We start from the raw sequence: 23117 nt of genomic DNA on the forward strand, positions 1-23117 counted from the left end.
TGCCTTTACCAATGTGGCTGGTCCTGTGGTTCCACTGCAGATTAACATCATGACCATAAATAGCTCAAAGCCAGGTCCAAGGCCTGATTTCCCCAGTAATTTCACCACTTCTACAACTACATTGCAGTTGTCCCTAATTATGAAATTACCAGGCTCAGTGCTAATATCACCATAACATCCCCTTCTGCCACCATCTATGTTACCAGTCCTGCCTGCTCCAGCTTCACACAGCACCTGTAACTGTACTGCAGGAAGAATGGATTCCACAGCTTCTGAATGACCACAGGTGCTTGTCTCACTGACCAGAACCAGGACAGATGATCAGGAGTGAGAAGGGTGCTGTAAAAGGGTCATTTCTAATGAGCTGCTCTCAGGTGAAACATCTCTGGGAAATACTGAATCAGGATGAGGTGTCTGGACGTGCTCCTCCTCTCTTGTGTCACATTCAGAGGGGAGACAGGCAGTAAAGGCTGAGGGTGTACAACAGGAACAAGCACAGGATGCTCTTAGGAGCAAACCAAAGGAGGAAAGCAGGTGAGAGCCTCATGGGATTTTGCTGAAGACCAGCAGGTAGGAAAAAACCAGAGCCTCAAGTGAGCTATTTCTAGGACAGAGATCAACTGGGTGCAGATTATCAGAGAGAACAGACAGTGAGTGTCCACCAGGGAGGCACAGGCTGCAGGAAATGCTGTCAGAATGAGGCTCAGATCACAGATATAGGAACCTTGTGGTTACAAAAGCAGCTTATTCCAAACTGTTGCAACCTACAGTATGTCTGTTTAGATTATTATTAAATTAACACTTAATTAAGGTCACCCACCATTTCATCAGACTGCTTAAGATCTCTTCATGAAGCTTACTTCAGAACTCATAATACTGAGATACTGAGAAATTGAATGTTGTGTCAGAACCAGCAATCTCCTAATTACAGGAGTAGATGATATTTTCAACAGGGAAAATGAGATCATCAGTGTCATAGAAATGGAGATTAAAAAGACAGATTTAGAAAACAAACGAACAAGAGGTAATCCCTGGTTTTTAGGTCCTTTGTGACTGGCTGCAGCTGTAGCAAATGATCTGACAGCATTTGCAGCAAGCTCTGAGCATAATTCCCTGCTCTGACCGAAGTCTCAGGAGCATGAAAGAAGGGGAGATGAGGAATAACATGTCCACAGAAGAAATGCAGGCTAGAGCTGGGTCAGTGAAGGAGGCACAGAGCTGTATAACTTCAGTCACATTGCCAGGACTAAGAGGCATGATCTAATTAATTCAGGGTCACAGTCTCCTGTACTCCCTTGTTTGCTCATTGCCTTTTACTCTGCAGTTATAGGCTGGCATAGAGCTCCCAGTGAAGCCATAGGAACCATCAGCATGGCCCAGAGATGTGCAGGCACGCGTGCTGATTATGTGCATGTCTGACCAGGGGACTGAGCAGCCTCTCCCCATCTCCTCCTGCCCCATTATTATGCAGACCTGCCTCTGGAATGGCCTCCAGAACTACTGAAAATTCAAACTTGGTGGAAAGCCTCTCATGGGGAGAAAATCAGCAGTAGATAAGAAAACAAAGCCAGTGAAGGAGAAACAAGAAAGGGCATTAAGCAAGATAGTAGGAACTGATAAACAGGAAAATCTGAGCTTTGCATACCCTGAAAATATGCTGTAGGATCCAGGTCCATAAAAATGTGACTGGAATCAAGAAGCAATTTCTAAGTGTTCACAGAAGAAGCAAGAAAGGGAGTAAAAATAATACAATGCCAGATAATAAAAAACAGAGACGGTCAGGCAGAGATGCTTTAGAGCCTTAATGCTTCATCATCACAAGGAAAATATTGTAATGGCTGGGTACCTGCTGAAGTGATAAGAAATTAAGAAAAGAATGAATGAAGTAGAGGCAGGGTCACAAAGTGGTAGGGTTAAAGAAAAAAACTAATTTAAACAATTGAATAATCTGTGCTCAGCATGAAGGGAAAGAATTGCAGAAGGTGTAGCTGAACTACCTGCCTCATGGGCTGAGACCTGACTGGGACTATGTGAGATCCCAAAAGATGAAGAGGCAATGAACAAACACCACAGAAAATGGATGGATCAACTGTCCTTAAACATCTAGCACGGCGCTAGAAAAATGAGTAACACATGTATCTTGTGAATGTGTAAATGAATAAAGTGAGTGAACAAGTGAGAGGTGAGAGGCCACAAACCATTGTTCACTTAAATCAACACACAGGTTCATTCTTTTTATGGCACCAGTTTGCTCAAGTTACTCAGAATTTTATGTCTCACTGAAATCCAGTCTGTTACCAGTTTCAACACCTTGTTTCCACCTATAGCCATTCTGGAATGACCCACTCAATTAACATCAACGTTTATGTGATTTCTGAGATCGGCAGTGAGTCAAGGCACAATTAAATCAGCCTGGTGGTAAGAGGAAACATCATTCCAAGGTGGCCTTGGAAAGCAGAACTTGGCTTTTCTTGTCCTCCACAGGGTGGGAAAAGCAACAGCTTTCAAAATACTTGTTCTGAGTGTATCCTGAGAAAGGAGGACACATGTACATTGCAAAGGAGAGGCAGTGGCTTGAACACAGAAGAGGAGGGTGGATACTGCCTGGGGAGGGATGCTGCAGAGACACATCAGCTGAATAGGAATTAACAATGTGACAGTGCCTGAAAAAAACTGTAGCTGTTGTCTTATGTCCTGTTAAAAGGACTACGGTGTGTAAAACAGGGAAGGCAATTATTCTGCTCTGCTTAGCACCTGATAGCTCTCAGCTGCAGCACTCACACACTGTTGGGAGGATGGTGTTTCAGGGGAGGCAGCCTGGAAGCAGAACAAAGGGGTATAAATCCTGCAGGAAAAAGGGGAGAGAACAAGGCAGGCCAAGCTTGTTGAAACAAGGAAGAAAAGAGAGCAGTGAGACAGATTAAAATTTAATAAATAAGAAAAGACCTCAAAAGATAGCACTTAACACCTGAGAATTTTGAAGCACCTCATAAATGTGTGCTTAAGACCACGGCTTCCCTTGCATGCATATTTTATTGAAACCACTTGGTTTGTGGCTAAATTGAAATGGAGAGTTCAAGTGGTTTATTGAGCATGGCAGAGAGGGACAGGGGGGGTCTCTGGCTAGCTGTTCTCCTGAAACTGATCTGCAAATTGTGTCATGGATTAAAATATGCCCTGTCTCCCCCAGAGGATAATGGAGGAGAACAAAGACAGTGAGAGATTTGTGCTCTTCTTCAACCCCTCTTTGCTACTCATACCTCATTGAGTGGGTCTCTGCTGGGCTGTTAATTCTGTAAGCAATTGGACTGAGGAAAATTACCAGGGAAATTTTGCAGCCACTTTCATTACAGATATTATTACTGGTTGTCTCTTGTAATCAGCACAGCCTGTTTCATCAGCGTGATGCCGCAATTTTCATTCTCCTGCGTATGCTCCCGTGAGCAATAACAGCAGAGCCTGTGAGGAACAGCTGAGAGTGGCAATTGTGTCTGATGACAAGGGGGTGGTCAATTCCACCAAAGCTCCCCCTTCTGCTGACTGTGACTGCACAGATTTGTTTTGGGGCAAAATGATAAAAACTCTTTTCCTTGGCTTTTACCGACACAGGTCTAAGAAACTCGAGGAGATGATTTCAGAGAGCCCTTAAACCACACCTGGCAGGGGACACCCTTTTGCCTTAAGCTGTGCTACTTGCAGAGCCTGGGGTGCTCCAGCTGCTGATATTAAGGCACTCTGTTTCACACATTTCTTAGGTAACAAAGATATTGTTTTATGGATGGCCATTTCCAAGGCACAGAAGAGCATGACACCTTTCCTCATCTGCAGGTGCTCAAATGCCTGAGCCTTCTCCCCAGATACAAGGTGATAGCAAAAGGCATGAGGGAAGCAGTACTTCACCTTGTGGGTGAATACCAGCAGAAGGCTCCATCACCACTGGGTGCTTCACTGTCCAAGAGCAATCCCAGAGCTGTTTAGAGCTCATTGAGCAAGAGAGAATCAACAAGAATCAAGATAAGTGATGACTACTGAAACTGCTGACTGAATTTTTTAATGCTTAATAGAGAAAAGCAATAAATTCTTCACCCACCAAGGAGTTTCTTCTCTATTAGTGCAGTGGAGTTAGTGCAGTGGAGTCACATTAGTCCAGTGGGGTGCATGGGCAACACTCCCTGGAGGTATTTTTGGTTCAGCTGTTTCAGTGGAGGACATATTTTGCCTCAGCTTTTAAAGCCCCTTCCATCCCAAGCCATTCTATGATCCACAACCCCACTATAGGCAGTGCCATGAGGGGATGGGGGTATTCAGCTGGTTCTTGGTCCTTTTTCTTGTTACCATTCCTTAAGAAACAGAATTAAATTGTATGTTTACCTCCAGGCTACTGAATTTCCTATTCACATGAGGCAATGAATCATTTATGGTTCTTTTCAGAGGGATTAATTCTCCCGTACCTGTGATTTCTTCCCCAAGCACTGACACTCAAAGTGACATTGAAATAAATCTGAAGAATAATCTTTCATGTCTTCATTATCATCACTGCTCACTAATAACATTACTTACAACCAGAATTGTGGCTCTCAGCTGATCAGTTGTATTTTATTGCTACTATCTGTGAAGTGCCCAGTTGTGGGGCTCATTAAGAAAACTCATGAAGCCACAGCCTTGCTGGCACCTGATCCTTCCTGGGCAGGGACTGCAGGCTGTGGACATCATGCACAAACCAACACTTCCCCTAAGATGGGTGAGCCCTGCACACTGCTTGTGACAAATCTGGGATCCATGAGATGAGCTCCTGCCTGCTCCCCACTGCAGCACCCTGAGGGACGTGCTGTCGCTGGGGGACAGGAGGGCAGGGCTGGGCACTCGAGCCCCACACAAGCACCAGCACCAACTCTTACCTCTCTCAGGATTTTGAAGGACTCTGTCAAAGCCTTGTTCACAGTCCCCACTCCTTTTGCCTGCAGTTCCTCCACCAGCTGCTTGAAGTGCTGGCAAAAAGAGAAGGAAAAAAAACAGGAATGAGTTGCAGGCAGGGTGTTCCCTTGGACCAGGGCAGGAAAGGGTAGCCCAGAAAAGGCTGTGCCCATGCAGCTCCAGCAGGACTGCATTTCTCAGTCTCTGGACTGTGAACCACTGAGGATCCATGTAAGATCATGGAAGGGGCAAAACTACTGGAAATCTGACTGGCCCTTATCTGTTCCTTCAGGAAAAAGAAAACATCCTGTGCACCCAAAAGCAACAGAAAAGAAAAAAAAAAATTGAATGCTTGTCTATGACTTCAGCAGCACTGATCTGCTTGAATTAAACCCTCTCTGCAAGATAGTGTCTAGGATGTTTGGGAATCCTTTGGGAATCCCTGCAAAGACATCACCCGTTGTAGTCATACTCTGTGGGCTAGGGCTAATCTAAGAAAGAAATCTGGTTGTTGAAGGCATACAGGGATGTAGTAATACAAACTAAAAAAAAAAAACTGAAAGAAGGAGGAAAACAAAATAGGGAGAGAAGCTAAAAATAACAGCCAGGAGGGTGCTGGACCAGCTGGACACACCTCAGGGCTGCTGAACCCTCCTGGATCAGAGCAGCAAAACCCCTCCTCAGAGAGGGCTTGCTGGCAATCCACCCTGATGAAGGATCAGGCTGAGAACATACTCACCAGGAAAAGACTGATTATTCTAATTTCTGAGTGCTGAGGATGTGGGGTGTGTAAGATGGAGAGTTTTTGCCCTCTGCCCAGTTTTTAATAAGGCAGTCTGTAGATCTGCTTGTGGTGCAGCAGTGGGGACACAGGGAAGCTGTGGCTGCTGCTCAGCCACCACCTGACCCCGTGGCACAGCTTGGGGTAATTCAGGGTAATTCAGCACACAGCCCTGAACTGGTGCTGGCTTCTGAAGTGCAAACCCTGTTCCTTCTCCCTGGAGTTTCATCTCACAGCATCTCAACCCCATGCCCTGCCTTCATGAAGGGAGCTACCTGAGCTACACTGAGAGGGGCCTGGTACTCACCTCTCTGTTATCTCTGTCTGCTTGGACCAGGATACCCTTAAAACAGGGCTCAATAAAATGAACATAATCATTGTACTGCAAAGAGAAAACGAGAAGAAAGGGGTTGTCATGGGAGAAAATCCACAAAATGGGTTCGTGTCCTAGGTGCATGTTCAGAAAGCAGCACGGAACATGATGCCATTTTATACCTATTTCCCTTAAAAATTTATAGTTATCATGGCAAAACCTAGGATTTTGATGACTCTTCTGTTTGTTTGAATTAATTACAGTGTTTTGCTGAGTTCTAGCTGAGCATATCTACACATACAAAGTTACTTTTTCTTTTTCCCCCACTCGCATCACAAATTTTTCATCCCCACTTTATGAACCTGTATCCCTGGCCTTGCTTGTAGCACTTTTTGCACATAGTTTTCACTTCTGGAGACTTTGTGAGTCCCCAGCCACCAGGTGAACCTTGCAACCTGAAGTTTGAAGCCTCTGGTGCATGCCTGAGCAAAACCAAACCAGGTTAGCACACATCCACTGGACTGGGATAATTAGAGGAGTGGATGATTCTAGGCTGTGATATGGGAGGTAAAGCTTGGTAAGGCCTCTGTGAACCTTTTCCTGCAAGGATCAGCAGAGTGCAATTCCTAAGAGGCCACTGATGCTCAGCTGATCAATAGGAACTTAGGTCAGGCTATAATGTCTCTGAGCCAGCAGGTTCTTGGTGTGAGTGCAGTAAAGGAATATATATATATACATATATATATATATATATACAAAAACATGGTATTTCTGGGGTTGTTTTTGAAGAACAGATGATATTTCAAACTCCTTAATGACTCCCCTCCATTTTTCTGCCAACACTGTGCACTCTTCCATCTGCCCAGTCATATAAAGACAGAATTGTTGCCACTGGAGTTTCTAATTAGCTAACATAAGAAGCTATCAACAAAAAAGCAGAATTTATATCTCAGTGGCTGTGCCCTGGCAAGCTATCATAGAAAGAATCCTGGGGAAGGAGATGGTGTTTGAATTAGCTTTGAAAATTAGAAGGAAGGAGCCTTCAACATGGCACCAGTGTTGCTATGAGTCATGGAAAGAAGTTTTGCTTTCTGTGGTCGGTGGTGCTGGTTCTCTGTGGGTAACCAGCCCATCCTCACCCTGCCAGGGCTCAAAAAGGAAGAGAGTAACACTGAAGCTCCCTGACCAAGCTCCATGCAGCCCAGCTGATGGACTCAGAACTGTAAGGGCAGCCTTGCAGGATGCTGGTGCACAAAGGCACATGGTGGTAGTTTTCTAGTCTGGAAGTATTATCCTGAGGATTACACTGCTGCTGCTGGACCCAAACTCAGGGTTATGGCAAGCTGGGTGAATTATTAGCTCAGGTGTCTCTCTGCAGCCCTTTGTTATCTGTTGCAGTCACATGCCTAAGAAAGCAAAAAGATGCAGCAAACCCTCTCTGTGGAGAGATGAAATGAGCTGGCAGCCACCCTGCTGACCACACAAAGCTGCCTTCCCAAGGGTCATTTGGGGAACTTCCCCAATCCAATGTAAGTGCTGCTGTAGGTAGGGTCTGTGATTTGCTGAGGGGAAGGAGGAGAGGGTGTGAGGCACCAGGAGAGAGCACAGCACTGGAATGGAGGCAGACATACTGCAATGATGTTGACAAAGTCATTTTCTCCCAGAGTATCCAAAATGGTGACGATGGTGTGCTTGGCAATGGTCATCCTCAGGCCCTTCATGCTGCCACTGACATCCACAATGATGACAATGTCCTTGGGAGAGGTGGCTGCTTGGATGTACCTGCACAACAAAGACCACGAGGAAGCAGGGAGAGAGCCAGGCAGGAGGAATGCTGCTATCACCATGCCAGCCACAGCACCACGTGCACCATGGCCACAGCTGCCCAGCAGGACAGGCTGGCCCCAGCACCTCACTCCCTGCACTGGGAAGTGCTGAACCTACTGCAGACATACACCCAAGAGTGACAGTCGTTAAAGCCTGCTTTAGCCATGCTGAGCAGACTGACTAAACACACCACAGTTCTCAAACTTAAATATCCCCACCACCTCCCAGCCACAGAAGTGTAATTTCCATGTGGCACATGTTAGATGCTGTTGCTGGCAGGGCTTCCCAACCTGTTATTACCTTTGTTTATGTACCCCCCATCTCTTGCAGAAGCACCACAGGACCTTAATTACTGATCAGCAGCTCACCAAGGTGTCACCTTGGAGAAGGGGGAGGGAGGAAGGATGAAAGGTGCTTTGACCAAGTCCCTCCAAAACTTACCAGCCACGGTTTCTGCAGTCAAAGGAGATGACTCCGTTCTCATCTGGTAACCACTTTATTCCTGAAGAGAGCAGCAAGAGGAGCAATCAGCACTCAAGGCAGGCACCTGCACTGCTGCTGTTCCCTGCTGAGACCTGCCTACCCCAGGGAGCACACGAGGCTGGCCAGCCACAGCAGTGGCCATTCTGCAGACATACAAGCAGAGCTTTGGCAGTTCTGAGTAAACTGTTTATTAACTTTCTCTTTAAAAAAATGTACCTAGGCATAGTCTGTTCAACTGCAAAACAGCTGCTTGTACTCTGAGTTTTTTCTCACTTTGATGTAGTTCTCAACAACAGATTTTTTTCTCCCAGAGGGTGGCTGAGAGCATAAAAAAGCAGCGGCAGTGACTGGGATGCATCCCAGATTCCCTGCTACAGGCTCTGTTCACAGCCATCTCTGCTTTCACCTTCCCCAGCATGTGCCAGGGCACGCAGCCATCTGACCAAGTGGCCACCAGGCAGGCTGCAGAGCATCTCACTGGCTCCTGCAAGCACAGGAGCTCCCTCCTGTGCCGTGACCTGATGTGCCACTCACAGCTGGCGAGTGGGTGACCAGCCAGGCTGGCCAGCTGCATCTGCCACGTGTGTCCTCAGAGAGGCTTTGGCCACCACTCAAGCCCACAGGGGAGCCCTGCTGTGGTGTTTTGAGAGCTTTCTGGAGGACCCCTTGCCAGCAGACTCCTCTAGGGTTGCATGAGGAATGTGCCTGAGGGGCTGGATCTAATGGGAGGAAGGGGTTTATGCCTGCAGAATAATTCCTTCAGCCTCATCAGCCCATTTTGCTCACTGCAAAATCCTGGGATAGCCCCAGACTTCCCAGACTGGATTCTTCCATGGCACAGGCCCTGTCCTGCAAGATTATGGTGTGGCATTGAAAGAGCAAAGCCAATCTCTACTCTATTACCTGGGTACAGCCTGAAGAATCCAGTGGAGCTGCCAAAGTACTGCCAGGTCAGTGTGGGATCCCTTTCAAAGTTGTCTACAAAAATGGGATTCAGGGCTTCTGACATGTAAACTCCATTGAGTATGGCAGGGTCTGTGGGGGAGAAAACTGTGTAAGAGAAGGAAGGACATCCACCATGCCTGATGGAGGAGAGGGATGGGAACAAAGGCAGCTTCAGGAGGAATGCAACCTTGTCCAAAGCTTTTACACTGTTGAATCCTATTCCCTGTACATTCAAGTGAATCCTTGAGGCCAGGCCACCACTGGCCACTGCAGGTGATCTCAGCTTGGTCAGACACTATTACCCCATTTATCTTTCCAGCCTTGTCTGCCCTTGAGCCCTGCATCTGGTTGGAATCATGCTCTCAGGGACCCAGGGAGGCCATCACAGAGCTGAGCACAGCTGGCACAGCCTACAGGCAGTGCTCAGCTGCTGTCTGACAGGGGACGTGTGGCTCTTGAGAAGCACTAGGCTGATGCATCACTGACTGCCTTTCTACAAGGACTGTCTAAATTTATGCTAGTGTAATGACCTAAGACAGTGAAGCCCTAGGATTTACACAGTTGCACACTCTCTTTTCCTCACTGAATATTTTTTTCTTTGCCTGCCCTTTCCTTGACAAAGCCTGGGCTGTCCTACCATGCCCCCATCTCCTCAGAATAGTGAGAAATTATGCTCACTTTTAAAATTTTAAAGGTTTATTAAACCTTAACAAAATACAACAAAAGACTGAATAAGGAAAAATTCACAGTATTGGGAGCATGGAACTAAACCACCACGTGCTCACCCACACAATGGCTCCTCCACCTTTTACACCTTTGGTGTTGCATCAGGTAACCCTGGCCCCTACCAAAGTCCATCAGTCAACTCTTCTTCTCCATCCATTGGGCATTGAGAGGAATGATGGATTTGTCTTTACAAACAAACTGCGGATCTGCTGGCAGATAAAACCAGCACTGAGAGATAAGAGAAACAATGGGAAAGATTCCACTGACTGATGAATGGAAAAAGATATTTGCCTTTACAAATAAACTGTAGGTTTGCTGATAAATGAAATTGAATATTGAAACATGAAAGAAACAATGGGGAGAGACCCTGAATTCCATAAGAATTGAAAATAAAAAGGGAGGTTATACATTAAAGGGAAATCTTTGGTATCAGGTGTTGGGGGAAGTCTGTACCTCTCAAGTACCTCAGCCAATGGGGAAAGAGAGAAGAGAAATTAGGATAAAAACGAGGCCACATCCTCCAAAAATCTGAGACCCCAGGGGAATGCCCCATGGTCTCTCCCTTTATTCAAATAAAGTAAAAGGACTCCTCTATCTCCTTTTTTGACATAAACCTCTGATGCTTGTGCATTTACTTGAAAGATCACTTTCAGCTTGATTGGAGGTGAGGTGTTGCCATGCCACACCTCCTGCCCTCCTCCCAAATGCCCAGGCTACCAAGGTGATCCAGTGACAACAACACAAAGGGGAGGGGAAAGGGGACTGGGGGAAGAACATATCACAATAGCATAACCATACATCAATAAAACTTCTCATATCATACTGTCTCAGGTTGGAAACAGAGGTATTCTATTCCTATCTGTCAGAGGTGGGGCAGTTTTCTTCTGTTAATTGTGCAGTTTTCTTTATCTCTTCCATGACCAATCCTCCCTCCAGGAGATATCGTCTGTTAATGGGCTATTAATTATTAATTATCTGCTGTTCATGGGCCAGTGAGTGTCACGGCATGGCTGATCAAATTCCATCATCCCATGGGGAGATGCTCCTCCCACAGGGAGGAGCCAAGCATTCCTAACTGGATATAATCAGAGGTTTGGAACACCACAGCAGCCTTTTCCCGCTGGATTCCCAGAAGACCAGGCCCATTTACACCACCACAGGACCTTCAGAGGAAAACTCCACCCTTCTCCAGGATCCCTGCTCCAACAGAACCACAGCTGGCACTGCAGGAGGGCTGCAGCCACCGTTTAATGGGACTGCTGCCAACACCCTGACCCACAGCGGGTCAGGGCCTATTCTGACTCTGTCAGTGGTTTTTTTGTTTGTTTGTACTATTACATTTGGGATTTTTTTAGTTTTCCTAGTAAAGAACTGTTATTCCTACTCCCATATCTTTGCCTGAGCACCTTTTAATTTCAAAATCATAATAATTTGGTGGGGGGGGGGTTTACATTTTCCATTTCAGGGAGTCTCCTACCTCCCTTAAGCAGACACCTGCCTTTTCAAACCAAGACACATACACATAATATTCATCCCTTAATTGTGAGAGCCAACCATTGCATTACCTGTCCAGAACAGAACCAACAGGAAGCTGCAGATTCCAAGAACTCCTAGGAGGCAGTGTGTATTTGGTGTCTGTGTTGACTCACTGCCTCAGGAGACCAGAGAGAACAGCAGCAGTAGAAACAGTGAATCATGAGAATCTGGTCATCGTAGGATTAACTGCATTAGTCAAAAAGGGTGGGGCATTCACCTATCACTTCTTGTTTAGTCGCTTTACTAAAAGCAGTTTTGGTCAAAATGAGGCAAAAACTGAATTGTGACTCCCCAGGTCCTGCAGGAAGGTGGAGCCAGAAATGCTGTGGAGAGCCAGGCTTGCTGCTGTGTGCAAGAGGGGGAGTGAGCACTGTGGGACATTGCTCCCTGGAGGAGCTGTGGGCATGGAAGCAGCCCTCCTCCTCCTCCTCCTCCTCCATCTCCTGCTGATCCTGCAGCCACAGCCAGAGAAGCTGCTTGGTTCATGGTGAGGTGTAGGGCAAGAAATCAGCTGGCTGGGCAGTGCCTCTGCTGTTTGACCACCTCTCTCCATACCACAGCAGCAGCCTCCTGTGTGCAGTTCTGCTGTACCTACCCACAGCCAGCTCTGCTGTGAGCAAGACTTTAGGGTCTGGGGCAGTCAGTTCCATCTGCTCTGATCTGAAATCATGGGAGAAATAGAACTCTCCCCATTGTGTCTCTAAAAACCAGCAGTTGTGAGTACAGTCACCAGTGAGATTATTGACAATTAAAGGCCATGACAGAGCCAGCCCTTCATCCAGAGTGACAACTGGCAATAAAGTCTCATCTCAGTTTGTCTCACAGCACCTTTGGTTGGGTAGAGGAGCTGTAGGAGAACACACTGCCTGTCTCAGATGAAGGCCTGTCCACCACAAGAGGTCTTCTAAGAGCAGATTGTACCTAAGCCCTGTCACAGTGACAGCACAGACACGACTCTCCCTTAGGACAGCACCTTTCCAACCCTTTTTATTTTTCCTCTGTCAGTTATTATTTTTTCTATTCCCATCCTTGTTTCCAGTATTGCTGCTGATCATTTCCACACCAGCCTACCAGCAGTGAGAAGGCAGAGGCCATTACCTTTGTTGTAGACATTGGTGGGCAGCTGGATATCGCTGTAGGTTGTGTTCACCAGCAGGTTATTGAAATGCTCATTTGGCTCCAGAATGAATTCATCCCCAAGCTCCACATAATTGTCATTTTCATCCTTATCATTAATCAGCTGAGAGTTGTAGTAATCAAACTGTTGATGAAGACAATGGAAAAGAGAAAGACAAAGAGAGAATAGCACAGACTATTACTAGCACTGCCAGGGGCAGGCAAAAACACTCTTTAAAACAAAGAGGGGACATATGGAGAATCAGGGCTTCAAAGAGGATCAAAATGAGCCACAAACAAGCTATTACCAACTGGAAGTGTCAAGCTGGCCAAATGATGGCTTCTGGCCAGTTTGTTGTCATATGCCCATATGACCCAAAGCACTGTCAATGCCAGGAGCATTGCTTTAGAGCCACTGAAGAACACAGGGCAGGGGGCAGCCTCCTGGGGCCCCTCAGATGCATTTAGGGGGTTAGCTGGAAAGGTGAAGTGTCTCACAGGGTCTGGCTCCCAGGTTTGGCACAGGACACAGCAGTGCTGACCTCACCTGGCCTGTGTCTGCAGCTGTCCCTTACTGAGCTCACTGCTGGACATCCAGTGGGATTATCCCCTCATTCTGGCACTCCAAGTAGCAGGCACTCATCGAGAGCAAAGGATCAAGCAGAAGGTGCCCAAAGACAATGCAGTGTGCCCACACCCGTGAAGGTCACTGGGGATTTACAGTCACTTCAGTACATCCAGGGCATTCTTTGTCCTTGGATAACCTAGGTTTTTAAGATGCTTTTGCTGACTTGATCTCAGCCACAGGTTATGAAAGGATTAGTGTTCAAGCACTAGCAGCACTCAGGGGGTGCAAATGGAGTGTGCAAATACAGAGCCATGTATCTCAACTCACCCATGCCCCTTACTGTAAATGCAGCTGACCCAACTAACATGGCTAATGGGACTCTTAAAAAAAAAAAAAGGAAAAAATAAAAAGTGACATGAAATTAGTAATTAGCTTGATTTCAAGGAGTGGTTTTATTTTTCCTAGCACTGAGACATGTACTTGCAGGGGTAGCCTGTCCTTCTGCTGAGCTGTCTGTGCTTGCACTGTGGATAGAGAATTTCCTCCCTCAGCCTTTTCATTCCAGCTCCCCCCACCAGCAATAATCCCACAGCTTGGCCACAACAAACAGTTATTAACTGTTATTAACAGAAAGCCAATTAACCAAATTGCTTGGACAGCACCAAACTTTCACCTTAAGGGAAGTCCTGATGAGTGGGTGTCTGTCTGGTAGAGAAAAGATGATGGGAGCTGTTAAGAAAGATGGTGAGAAACTCAGTTCATTTGGATTAAGGGTTTGCTGTGGGTATTTGTAACAGCATCCTCCTCATTGTTCATTCACACTCAATTTTTAGCTCATTTTCCAACCAAGTAACCCACAAAGTGCCAGCTAATTTGCACTAAAACATCACATAATGACAGTATTGGCCACGCAGTAAAAGTAATGCCAATAATATCACACAACCCAATATCTTCCCAAATCCCTCCCCTCCCAGAACCACAGGGACAAATCTTTTGGGTGTTCCTAGGTTTGGGATCTGCCAAGGATGTCTCTTATTTGCAGCAGTCTCTGAGTGTCCTGCAGACAAAGCAATTCCTAAGCCCAGGAACCTGGAGGGGGTGGGCTCCTGGCTGTCCTGAGGATGCGTGCCACGTTTGTCACTGACCAGGATAAACTCACCTCCAGTGAGGAGTTGTACTCATGGTTCAGATCTGCATCTTCTGCTGCTTCCACCAGCCTCTGGAAAGCAAGCAAACAGAAAGGAAGGTGAGTGGGGGCTGTGGCAAAGCCCTCCAGAAGTTCTTCCAGCTGTATCAGCGATTGCCTTCTTCACCACAACCACGTCTGGGGTTATAAACTTCCCTCTCTCCCTCCTTTCCTGCTGACCTGTCATTCTGTGCTGTGATTTTAAAGCTTGGAAGGTACATTATTTGCAGCTATTTATTGCTAAGTGTATTCACACCTACTTACTCCAGAGTCCCTGCTAAACCCCTGAGCAATTTTAGATATCTCAGGACATATACAAACAGAAACAGGTCCATTTAGAGAAAGAACAGACAAATTTAATTTCATTTTCCACAAACCCTTCCAAAAAGCCATGAGAAAGGCATTTCAGCCCCAGCTTGATGTCAGTATCTCATCAAAGGAAAAGGCCTTGTGGGAGTCTCAGTCTGGTATTGTTACTGAGACAAAGACCATGACTGGATTTCGTAAAGGGCTCAGAGATGCTGTGGCCATTTATAAGCTCTTACCATTTATGGAAGGCAATAAAATCAGCCAGTTTTCTCCAGTATGATGCTTCAGGGCACTAATTCTCAGTTGGTACAGACTGGGAAGGGATCCAACTAAATATGTACATGTTTTCAAGGTTGCACAATCAGCAACAGTCTCAGAAAAACTACGTTTTGCTCCTTCACAAAGGATAAGGCAATCCAAACACTGGAGAAGTCTGGCTAAGAATTTAATGTTATTGGCCAAAGCTCTGGGACTAAATATGCCCACATTTCACTTGGAGATTCAAATGATGTGTTTCTGGATGACTTTTCCACATTAGAAGCCTTAAACAGTCAAGGCTCTGTGACTACAGAAATATGCTTTTCACAGTAGGTAAACACACAGGAATATGATAAATCCTTAGATGCAGGAAGCAAGGGGGGCCAGAACGATTACCTGCTCTGATCTCCCTCACTGCAACAGCTACAGACCCCTTGCCACCTCCTCCACACTTCCCCATGTACACAGCTGGAAATCCAAGCAGCTTCCTTGCAGCCTGTGCTCAGGAGGTGCAGAAATTCCCCTTGAGCCACACACACAGCTGAAACAAGCCCCTAGTCTTCAGCAGCCAGAGTGCATTATGGAAGGATGAACTGGATTTTTCACTCCTGAGAGGTTTTTCTTCCCCCCCTTTTTAAACAGCTTGTCTCCTAAAAGAGTGCTCGTTCCCTCATATTTATTCCTAGACTTTGTTTTTGTCTTATTTTCTAATTTGAGCAGAGGGAGAAGCCAGCATCCCCTTGTCTGAACGCCCACATCCTCCCACCAGTGTCTGCTTAAAGCTCAGCGTGAGCAGCCAGCTGCACCAGCAGGCTCTTGCTTGGGCAGGGAAGTCCTCACACAACCCCTGCACCCACACGCTCCTGGTGCAGGCAGGAGGCCTGTGCCTGCTGCCCCAGGGCTGGCAGGACACAAATTCCCTCCCAAAGCCCCCAAGGCAGTGGTCATACCTCAACAGCTTCCACCTTCCTGCGGAGCATGCTCTCCATCTGCTCCGAGAACTTCTTCACCAGCTCCAAGCCATCCACCTCCTTGATCTTCAGAGTTGGCTCCACATCTTTGTACTTCTACCCAAGGGAAGGAAGAAAACTCTGCTGAACAGGAGGTTCTTAAGGAGAGGCATGAATCCATCATTGCTAGCTGGGTATTGTCTTTGTGTTGAAAGAAGTGCTCTGATTTTATCACCTTCCATCTTTGTACTTCCCCCTTTTCCACCCCAGAATTCAGGACGTGCTGGTCAGTGTCCATAACTCAAAGCTCTTGGACCAAGTAAAAACTGATCCAACTGTGAGCTTGTGGCTGTTGACAGGAACGATGCACCTGAAGCCAGTAGTGTCTACAAACTGGAGAGAAGCAGAAGGCCAATTTCTAAAAACCCAAACTGTGCACTGTGATGACATCCACAGCAGCTTTAAACACATCACACACCTCCAGCTCACTTAAGGAAGAGCAAGGGAATGGAGCTATGTGCTGTCATTGCAGCTCTTCCTATGTCACAGGTGCTCTGGGGAACTGGTAGGGAGATGTCCTGGCAGTGCAGGGGCTGTCCTGCCCCAGAGCCACCCCATCTGTGAGGGAACTTGCCAGGTCTCCAGCAAGAAGGGTCTGCTCAGTGCTTACAGAGGAGACTGCCAAGGAAAGCTGAGACAGACAGGTGTGATGCCACTTATTGGGCACCCAGGAGCATAATTTAGGCCAAGAGCACCACAGAGGCAATTCCCAAAACCTAGGAATTATGAGCATGGCTACTTGGTGCTGCCTTCATGGGGAGAGGTGCTGTAATGAGGAGGATCTAGATCTGACAGCTTTAGAGATAACCAGTTTATTCTCACCACATTTCATATAACCTAGGAATTAAAAAAACCCAAGAGTACATCTAAACTGTAAGCATAATTTGCCTCTTTAAATCTGCTCTTTTAAGACTGGCAAAGATGGTCTTTATTTCTCCTTTCCAAAAAATCCCACTGCTAACAGAGATAGCCAGAAAGAAAGATTAATGAAACTCGTGAAAGGACACAGGACAATTAACTTGTTTCAGAAAAGACAGAGCCTTATCTCCTGAGCAATCTGGAAACACAAAGGCAACCAATTGCAATTCCCTGGTCCCTCATCATCAGTTTTGTCTGCAGTGTGTACAGCCCCCCTCCATCATCACGTTGTCTTAGCATCACAGCAGCAACCTCAGCCAGGGCTGGGCTTCTTGTGCTGGGGAAAAAAATGAGGTGGTGAAAAGGGCAAGGAGATGGCAGGGGCTCTAATGACACTTTTGAATTAGAGGGAAGCAGCAGGAAAAGGACTTTGCATGTCTTTAGGGCGAGCCCGTGGAGTCCCTTTTGTTCCAGAAGCTCCTTGACCATCCGGGAGGGCAGCTGGGCACAGGCAGAGGAAGAAATGCCTGGAGGATGGGGCAGGCTGAGGAGGTCAGACAGAAATAGCAGCAGCATCCAGCCCACAGCAGGCATGGCAGGGAGGCTGCTCGCTCTGTCTGGCATGATTAACAGCAAGGGTTTTACTGGATTAAAAATGCCAGGCCTCCCATCCCCTCTGCTGGGGCGCTGGGACAGGCAGGGGAAGCAGGAGGAGGAGGGATTGAGCATTTAGGTTTGGGGTAACCACGCTGCCAGAAGAGAAATGTGCAGCCACAACCCCTGACCACAGTCCCTGGCTGTGAGAGAGCACAGCACACACCCAGCTGGTGTCTGTCCCTTCAGCTCTGTGTCACAGCTCTGCCAGGAGAGGAGTGATCTCTGCCAGGCTGGGCTTTAATCAGGCCCTGCTGGGGGGAGCAGGGTAATCTCTCCTGGGAAAGCTCACCAAGGGGGGGACACACCAGCATGGGCAAGTGACCTGCCACCAGTTACCTTAAAGCATAGTCTCAGTTAAAAGCAACAGGCTTTTCCCTCTCTCTGTTAATTGTTTTTAAATGTGCTTTTGACATGCTCACAAGTAGATGCTACTGGGGTAAAAGTAATCATGAGAAATCAAAAGCAGCCTGTTAATGGCAGCCCTGAGATCCAGCCAGAGATAGGAAGGAGCAAACTCCAACCCAAAAAAAACCCCAAAAAACCCAAAACAACTTTCTGCCAAAGTTCCAGTTCCCTAAGGAATACACCAGGTTTGAGCTCAAATCCTATTTGAGCTTTTCTCCTGCAAATGAACCAGCAAACCACTACATGCCTGTATTCCTGCCATGGAAACCTCTGCCTATTGATGACTATTCATCCAAGATTTTCTAATGGGGCACAACAGACACCATGGCTGGAGTCAGATCAGGTGCATGTAGTTGGCCAGGATCATCCTGTACAACCTGTGCTTGGGGTTCAGGCTATCAGATCATTTTAAGTTACAGAACAGGAGTCAGGCTTGGCTGAAAGGATCTGATGCTTGAAAAGAGGCCAAAAAGTTAGCTCAGCTCTAACAGAAAACCTTTTCTTATTCATCTAGCACTTAGCATTCCCCTAAAACAGCAGGAGCAATTCATTAAGATTCCCCTTCTGCCGTGACGGGGGTGGTGATTTAAAAGCAGAATATCCAGAATTCAGTATCCTAACTTTTATCTGTGAACAGAGATATGTCACCAAGTATATATTCTTGTTCCCACCTCCATAAAATTCAGCCTATTGAAATACACGGTGCTGCATTACTCACTGCTAGTGGAACTAAATTAAGAGTGTGAAAGACATTCCTTTCATCTTCACCCAGGAAAACGTCTTGACTGAACTTCTCAAGTTTGTCTGCTCTTTGCCATGTTTTTTGGGCTTTCTAATAACAGCAGGGCAAAGCTGTGATGCAGAGTGAAAGCCTGCCCTTGGGGATTCAAGGGATTTCTGTTAGCTCACCAGGTCTCTGGGAATGATATTGCCTGGTAGGAAGTCAACTACCTGAGTTTGCAACATGATTTTAGGATTCTTCTGGAGGAAGCAAACAAAAAGTCCAAACAAAACTAAGCGAAGTGAAAACCACAAAAAGTTTATGCCAAGTATTAAAGACAAAGTTGACACGCAAAGCATTCAGTAACTGAAAAATTATGACTCTCACAGCAACAATAAGCTGGTTACTTCAAGACTGTTAGGCACAAGGGAGACATGAAATAAGGTACAAACTGAGATAACAGCACCTTCTGTATTTCCTCAGACAAGCACTGAGAAAAGAATCACCTGAACCTCTCTGCACTGTGCTCCCCACCCTTCTGCTGGTCTGGGCACAACCATGCATGCAGAGAAATAGTTGATGTGAAACAGGTAATAGCCCAAAAAAGAGAAAGGTGCCTGGGGAGCAGGTAAATCCATGTGTTTAATTTCTAGATTTCAGTAGGTTTGGCTCCCTAGGCCTAACACACCCACAATCTGTGCCAATGAGATGATCTGCATAAAATTATTTGGGATCTGCTAGGGTGCAAGATAATTATATTTATTAGTAAAAGATCTGTCTGCATCCACTTGTAGTGCTGGAGGTGCCAGGGATGCAGTGGGAGCCTTCTTGGGATGGTCCCTGCTTTGAGATGATGAATTGTGAGGAATTCCTATCTAAAGAAAAGGGGGCTGAGAGAAGGACTGAAGTGAGTGCTGGCTGCTTCTCCCCTATTTCCTTATTTCCCAGGGAAACAACAGGAGATGAAAAAGCTCAAGAAGTGGGGCTGAAAGATAAACTTGAGCTGCTTAAACCGCTCAAGGTAAGTTAGGGCAGAACACAACAACACAGAGAATCAGAAAGAGTAAAGAAAAAAGAGATGGCCACAGAAAAAACTGGATGGCCACAAAGTGGAGTGTGAATTCCTTTGGATGCAGTCAGCAGCCACCAGGCCCCCAAAGCAGCACTTGGGAGGTGCAGGGCAGAGATCCCCGGGTCTGAAAGAGCAGCAGCCATTCACCACTGACTTAAGGAAGCTTCTCTACAGCTGCAAAAGGGACCATTTGTCTGAAGCCCCTGGAGCTACACCCTTGAATGCTGGCAGAGAGTTTAGTGCACTAGTGCCTGTTTGGTGAGCAGGCCAAGCAAAGCTCTGCCCCCCTGGCTTCCAGGGCACCTGCCTGAAGCTGAGTCTTAAGGGCAAAATGCAAAGAATTGATAAACGACTGCCTGAATACAGATGAGAAAGCAAAAAAAAATTAATTAGTGTCAGATGGAGAAATGCAGGAGGGGATGATGGGATGACAATGAGCAGGATGAGCAGCAGAGAGACTTGGGAAAGGAGGAATGAAGGGTCAGCATGGGAGAGCAGGAAGTGATCATCAGAGGGGAAACACGAGGAGTGCTGTTAAAAAGTATTTTTAACAAAAATTGGTACAATTAAGGTGGTGCTCAGCAATGGCTGATGAAAGCAGGGAAGGCATTGAATGGATCTCCCTCTCCAGTTCATGGAGAAAGCCACAGGGCATCACTCTGTGCTCAGGGATATGGAGCCCCATGGTTTAAAAACAGCTGCACACCACTGCCTGATTCTTTTCTCCACCCTGGAGGAAACCTTGGGAGGCACACAGGGAGTGACACGAAGCAAAGGGAACCCTCACAGATTTTGCCTACCTTCTGCAACAGGAGAGAGCCTGAATACTTAGTCACAATGGAGTACAGCTCCCCACCAAAGGCATCTGCCCAGGACTTCACCCTAAAAAAAGGGCCAAAAGAAGGAAAGGCAGTATTAATAATTCCAAGTCTGCAGAGTTGGTTACTGCCTCAGGCAGGTAAAACTGCATTGTCCTGAGTACAAACCCTGTATTCCTCTAAGCCACTCTCCAATACTGGCAATGTTTTGTCCCCAGACTCCAGCCAGACAAGCAGCAAGGCAGGAGACAGTGCTGCTCTTGGACATTGGTGAGCAGGGGGAAACACTGAGTTCTGCTGGTCTCAGTCACTGTGCTTGGCCTTGAGTATGTCCCGCCTAACTTTGGACGTGGAAATTTGGTCTTAGACAGCATCTGAGCTCCTTGCTGCCAGCAAAGGGAAATAAATTGCTTTCTGCAGACACCTATTTGTCTCTCCTGACAGGCCCTGGGGTGAAGGGCTAGACACCCAGTGCCAAATCTGCTTAAGAGAAAGAAGTGTCAGGACTTAGAGAAGGTGTCATGATTCACCTCTTGGATTCAGCTCCTCCAGCAGAGCAGGCCAGACACTGATGAGCCAAATTCTCTGCTCTCCCTGGTGGTGCTGCTGCTTGATAGTGCCACAGCAGGTTATGCACATTGTCACTGCAAAGCACCCCCAGCCTGTGCCACCCTGGAAATAATGGATGGCAGCCATCCCACGCGGGGAACATTCAGATGTTGAGGAGCAGCCTGAACACTGAGCCATCCAAATTGAAATAGATGGCTCCCAAAATTGACAGAGCACTTAATCAGCACTTACACCAGCCATGCTAGGCAGCTCCACCTCCACGCAGCTCCCTCAACAAGGATTCACTTAAGAGAGATTTATTTAATGCAATGAGTGGCCTTCTCCACTTACCAAAACACACCACTTATTTATGATGTGCAGAGTCTTACCTACAGCTTCCAGGGGAGTTCTTGGAGTGCCAGGCAGGCTTTAACCTCAGGGCCTGATTTCCCAGTGCACTGCACCACAAATAACACACCACCACAGAGGTGAGCTCAGGAGCAAAGCCAGCACAGCAATGGTGGAATAATCACAAGAGCTCACTTCAACCTAGGAAAGCCTGCTCAGACTCCCCTCTTGCACACAGGAACACACAGGCAGCTCTAGGGGATGATTTGGAGCAAACACAAAGCTTCAGCTCTCTACCTCTCTCCACTGCTATAAAAAAAGCATGAAAGAGTGGGTGCCTTTTTAAATCAATCCTTAATTGGCAATGAGGCATTCATATTTAACCACTCAATGTGAACTAGCACCAGCTGAAGTAATTTTTCTTTTTTTCTTTTTTTTTTTGCATTGTGCTCTGCATCTTATTTTGAGAGGCAGAGCTTTTATCTCACCATTTCATCCTTAGAGAAAAAAGCATACAGGTATTTTCTAGGAGACCAGGATTTATTGGGCTATATCAGAGTTATAGCAAGCCCGGAATAAAAGAGGAAACGAGAAGCAGGGATCCCATGGGATGCTTTCCTGTTTGTTGTGGCACTGACTAATCATTCCCTTAGATATGAGGATCTCTGGATCAACATTTGAACTGATGCCCATCTGCTGCTACTGGCTTTATAAGTTTTATGTACAAGATGTTTTGTGCTGAATTTAACTAACATTCTCCATTCTCCTCACCTTTTACTGTAGAAAAAGAGAACCTAAACATGAAGGGATAATAATTTCAGCAGGGATGTTTATTTTTACCCCACTTCCCTCCCCTCACATCTGTTTTCTGTCACATGTGTAGTGTGCCCCTACACATTCTTCAACCCAGCAGGGTGGAAGAGTCTGTGGTGTTAATTTCTGATTAGTGGGCGCAGTTGAGCAACTCCTTGAAGCTTCCAATAACAGCAGAACTTGAATAAAAAAGGGGTTTGTATAGTTTTGGGATGTTTGCTCTGGCTCAGGGGCTGGTATTGCTTCTGGTGTCAAAGCAGAGGAAGAACGAGGCACAAAGACAGGGGGACCAAAGAGGGGGCCAGAGACTGGCAGCTCTGCAGGACTGGTTGGAAAGTTAAGGGGCACAGAGGAATGAGAGGGCTCCAAGGTCTCAAATCCCTGTGTTACAGGGCTAAAGTTTGTGTCATTAAAACCATCTGATGGCATTTCATGGAAGTTGCAAAGCAGGAAAGTGACGAGGCAGAAATACACTGGCATTTTCATACGTGAAAGACAATTATTTGCCAGGGAAATGAGCAACCTTAGAATACTGGGAAATTAAGGGCAGCCTGCTGAACTTAAATAGGTTCCCTTAATTTTTTTCATAAACAAGCGAGAGAAAAGGTCAGTGTGAAATTCATCAGCTTGCAGAAAAATTTTTTTTAAGGTCTCTGGCTCTGTCCAGCTCAGGAGCAGGTGTATAAAGGCAACAGGAGCAGCCTAAAGAGGCCACACCAGGCTGATCTTTGCCTCCCCCAGCAGCACTTCCCAGTGCTTCCATACCCAAGAAGAAGCAAGCCCCAGCTCCTCACCACTCCTCCGTGGCTGGAGGATGAGCAGGGCTGTGTCCAGTGGGGAAGAAGAGGTGCTTTGTGTGCTGAACTTGCACCCCAGAAGCACCACGAGGAACTGACTGAGCAGA

General features: G+C 46.6%; 1 protein-coding gene across 1 annotated transcript in view; it reads right to left on the reverse strand.

Annotated features, from left to right (window-relative positions):
- CACNA2D4 (calcium voltage-gated channel auxiliary subunit alpha2delta 4) overlaps nt 1–23117 on the reverse strand; it is a 123348-nt gene that overhangs the window by 97935 nt on the left and 2296 nt on the right. The window contains exons 2-10 of the mRNA XM_064421274.1: nt 20486–20567; nt 15913–16029; nt 14369–14428; nt 12624–12786; nt 9222–9353; nt 8277–8337; nt 7640–7790; nt 6003–6077; nt 4899–4988 (exon numbers count right to left, since the gene is read on the reverse strand). Coding sequence (XP_064277344.1) covers nt 4899–4988; nt 6003–6077; nt 7640–7790; nt 8277–8337; nt 9222–9353; nt 12624–12786; nt 14369–14428; nt 15913–16029; nt 20486–20567 — 931 coding nt within the window. The remainder of the gene's footprint in view (nt 1–4898; nt 4989–6002; nt 6078–7639; nt 7791–8276; nt 8338–9221; nt 9354–12623; nt 12787–14368; nt 14429–15912; nt 16030–20485; nt 20568–23117) is intronic.

This window comes from Passer domesticus, chromosome 5 (assembly GCF_036417665.1).
Source record: "Passer domesticus isolate bPasDom1 chromosome 5, bPasDom1.hap1, whole genome shotgun sequence".
NCBI lineage: Eukaryota > Metazoa > Chordata > Aves > Passeriformes > Passeridae > Passer > Passer domesticus.